Below are 3,453 nucleotides of genomic sequence, written 5' to 3' on the forward strand. Positions count from 1 at the left end.
CCCACTATAACAAAGTGAAACATCCCTTTTATCTTCTGGTGAGTGATGAATCAGTTAAAATAAATAGATCTATTGAGTATAGAAGCAACGCAAACCTTGTCCCCTAACTCATACAGCAGCAGGTGTTTCCTCTTCTTGTTCAGTGCCTTTATCATCTTCACTTCCCTGACCTCCTTTATATGCATTATGCAAAAACTTATGTTTGAGGGTAAATTTTGTTTGGCTTTACTGGTTCCCTTCAACTTTCCATTGATCCCATACCCGAGTTTTTGGTGGTGGTGATGCATCTGCAATTTGGTGCAATTAGACCCTGGTTTTCCATCATCAATAACACCATCAATTAAACCATACTCCTTTGCTTCCCAAGGATTCATAAAATTATCACGATCAGTGTCCAATTCAATCTGCAGATAAAATAAATTAAAGGGGTAAAAAGTATATAATATAATGAACACCAAACTAATTAGATATTTAGATAAGAAGGTTCCATAGGATATCTAACCTGCTCTTCAGGCTTCCCTGTAACTCTTGATAGTATCTTGTTTATCTTAATCTTGTGATATGCCATTTCTCTTATACGAATGCTCATTTCTGTAGCCTGTAATTACATTTATGCTTAGAACCACCCGGAGAAGAATCATTACAAGCAAATTTCCAAAAGAACTCATCTTACATATTGGAATTGCATAGTAATTACACCTGAAATTATGAATGCGTAATAGATGGCAAAAACAATTCCAGGTAAAATACTTCTAGTAAGTATCAAAGTATTTAGTAAAACCCATTTATTTTGCAATTAAAAATTTCAGCAGATCTGGTTTCTGCAAAATCATATATGGTATAAGTTGCTTCCTAAACCAATTATATCAAGCTTGCTCCACACTAATGCATTTAAATGAAGATAGGCATCATTTTAAGACTCAGCTCAATAAACATGAAGCTCAACTGCAACAACCCGAGTCTGTAAGACCAAAGTGTGATGATGCAGTTGGAGATTCAATCCTAATTCTCATCTCCAAAAAAGGAGAGGGAGAGAAAGGATGCTCACATCAATCAAAACATGTTTACAAGCACTATGGTCTGTATATATACGCTAAAAGACACCTTTTCTTTGACAAAATGTTCGATCATGCACCCACCAAGTACAAAAGTTGATAGATCTAGACAACTATACCATGATCCCAACCTCAGCTTTTACAAGAAAGAATAAACAAATGTAGGACTAACAAAGAAAAATTCATAATTATCTCTTACCGCTTTAGTTCAATCATACAATACCATATTTCTTCGATTGTTACTTATAAATGTAAGATCCTTATGCTAGAAAGAATTTAGGGAGATCCTAATGCTTTCTTTAAAGCTTTATCTTCATCTTTCACATCCAAATTCTTTTTCCTTTTTGCCAGTTTTCACAACCAATTCAAAATTGGTGCCAAAATCAATCCTTAATATGTAACCCATAAAGCCATAAACAATACACCCTTGATTAGAAATTCAGCAACATGACTACTTGCATTTTGGAACAGCTTCTTTGTTCTGTTTTGTCCTTAAACCTAAAAATGTTTTGAGAACCATTAAAGCTAAGACCAACAATTCAAAACTCCATTAAAGCTAAAAATGTTTTAAGGTACAATTTAAAGAGACCAAACACCAGCTAGCTTAAGAAAGAAGTGAAAACCTCCACATTCATATCCATTACAGTTATCAGTCCCAGCTAAGAAAAAATAAAGCAGAATATAATACCACGTCCAACGATAAGGGCCTATTGGATTGTGTTCTAGTTTTTTTTGCTCTTAAAATTATTTTGTAGAATAGTTAATAAAATATGTGTTTTATGTGTTTTTCTTGTTTTGATGCCAAATGAGAAAACGTCAACCTGTCAAAGTCATTCCACTAGCTAAATGCCTGCCAAAAGATTCATTGATTCCTCTATATTGCTAAACTTCATATGAATGGTCCCAGTTACCTTTTCAGAAACCCGGTTGCTACTACCATTCAACAGCTCCGGTGCCATCCATGGAAGGGTTCCTCGCACACCCCCAGATACAAGGGTATTGCGTTTAATTCTTGATAATCCAAAATCTCCAACCAGGGAAAAAATATTCAACAAACAAAAGTTGCAAAATGAAAAAACAAAAAATATAAGACAACTAAAAATAATTTTAGTAAATCGGCAAACTAATATGACTACTATTTTTTCATTGATGAAGTAAGTTGTACTTTTTTTTTCCTTGGGCTTTTGTCCACCCGTGCTTAGCACAAAAATAATCAACTATATAAGCACAAAAGGAAGTTCACTAAAAAATCCTTTTCATGATTAGAGGGGTAAGGCAGCCAGTATAGCGTGCTGTTGAGAGATAAAGGAAACAATAGAGAGTTCTAGGGTTTAAAAAACTCCCAAATTCGGAATTAAATACATTCAAAGGAAAAACACTATGTATAATATTGATAATTCGAAAGATAAGTTCTATCCCTTCTACACGTACCAAGCAGTTTCATAGACACAATAAATATTGACCAGCATAAAGACCCCCTTCTAGTGTTTCGTAATCCATATTGTATCATAACAGGACTCCTTTTTTTTCTTTTTCTGGTAAATGTATCATAATATAACTTTAATTGTACAACGATTACCTTGACACTACCTAAAACAATGAAATGATACCTCCCCCTAACATAATTCCAGATAAAATTACAATGAAATCATCAAAGACCAAAACATCAATATGATAATAAAAACATTCATTCTTGAAATATTCCATTCCATATAAAATGATAATAAAAACATTCATTCTTAATATGATCTACAAGGTGTGTGTGTTTAGCTAAAAAATGGAACATGGAACAATTTCCAAATTCAACACACCAAGCCTGTGATCTGGAATATTCTAAGAGACTTTGGGTCTTCTAACTTCTTTTGTAGAATTTTCCTTCTCGGCTTCCTCAAGTAATAAATCTTATTCCATTCAAAAGTCCACAATTTCTCTTTCCAGTCTCCACCACATTTATGGCTTGACTACATTGTTGAATATCATCAAGATAAACACCATAGATTGGTAGAGACTTCCACTGAAAACAAATGGACCACTGGTTTATTCTCTAAGATTCTAACACGACCCTCAAATGGTTGGGTTCAAAGTATGGATAAAGCACAGATGAACAATACCTTGTGCTGAAATGTAATATAATAATAATAATGAAGAATGGGGTTGGTAAAGATCAAACATAAAGATAAACTCTGTAAGTTCATTCCAGATCAAGTGGATTTATATGGAACAAATTCAAAATATTGGCCAATTAGTGTTAGAGGCGGGGAACAGAATAATGTGGCAATGAATTGGGGTGAGGGATAAATTTATCTTAAAATGCTTAAATATATTTAATTTCTTTAATTTTATACTATAATGGGTTAATTGTTTGGATCAATTGTGTATGGTGGTATCTTGAAAAAAC

General features: G+C 33.4%; 1 protein-coding gene across 1 annotated transcript; it reads right to left on the reverse strand.

The window, feature by feature from the left end:
* Positions 1-47: 47 nt before the first annotated feature.
* Positions 48-592, reverse strand: LOC133307080 (ATP-dependent Clp protease proteolytic subunit 3, chloroplastic-like). Its single transcript, XM_061507503.1, has 2 exons — positions 503-592; positions 48-404 (listed from the first exon to the last, which is right to left on the reverse strand). The coding sequence occupies exons 1-2, from the start codon at positions 587-589 to the stop codon at positions 51-53; spliced, it is 441 nt and encodes a 146-aa protein (XP_061363487.1). The 5' UTR covers positions 590-592; the 3' UTR covers positions 48-50.
* Positions 593-3,453: the final 2,861 nt, after the last annotated feature.

The sequence above is a fragment of the Gastrolobium bilobum genome, unplaced genomic scaffold (genome assembly GCF_033153095.1).
Source record: "Gastrolobium bilobum isolate Gb01-03AN ecotype WA unplaced genomic scaffold, APGP_CSIRO_Gbil_v1 utg47569, whole genome shotgun sequence".
NCBI lineage: Eukaryota > Viridiplantae > Streptophyta > Magnoliopsida > Fabales > Fabaceae > Gastrolobium > Gastrolobium bilobum.

Excerpts from the sequence above, each read along its gene's own strand:
- LOC133307080 (XM_061507503.1), bottom strand. The coding sequence starts at position 589 with ATGAGCATTCGTATAAGAGAAATGGCATATCACAAGATTAAGATAAAC. Across the intron at positions 405-502 it reads CAGGGAAGCCTGAAGAGCAG|ATTGAATTGGACACTGATCG; the intron begins GTTAGATATCCT and ends TTTTATCTGCAG.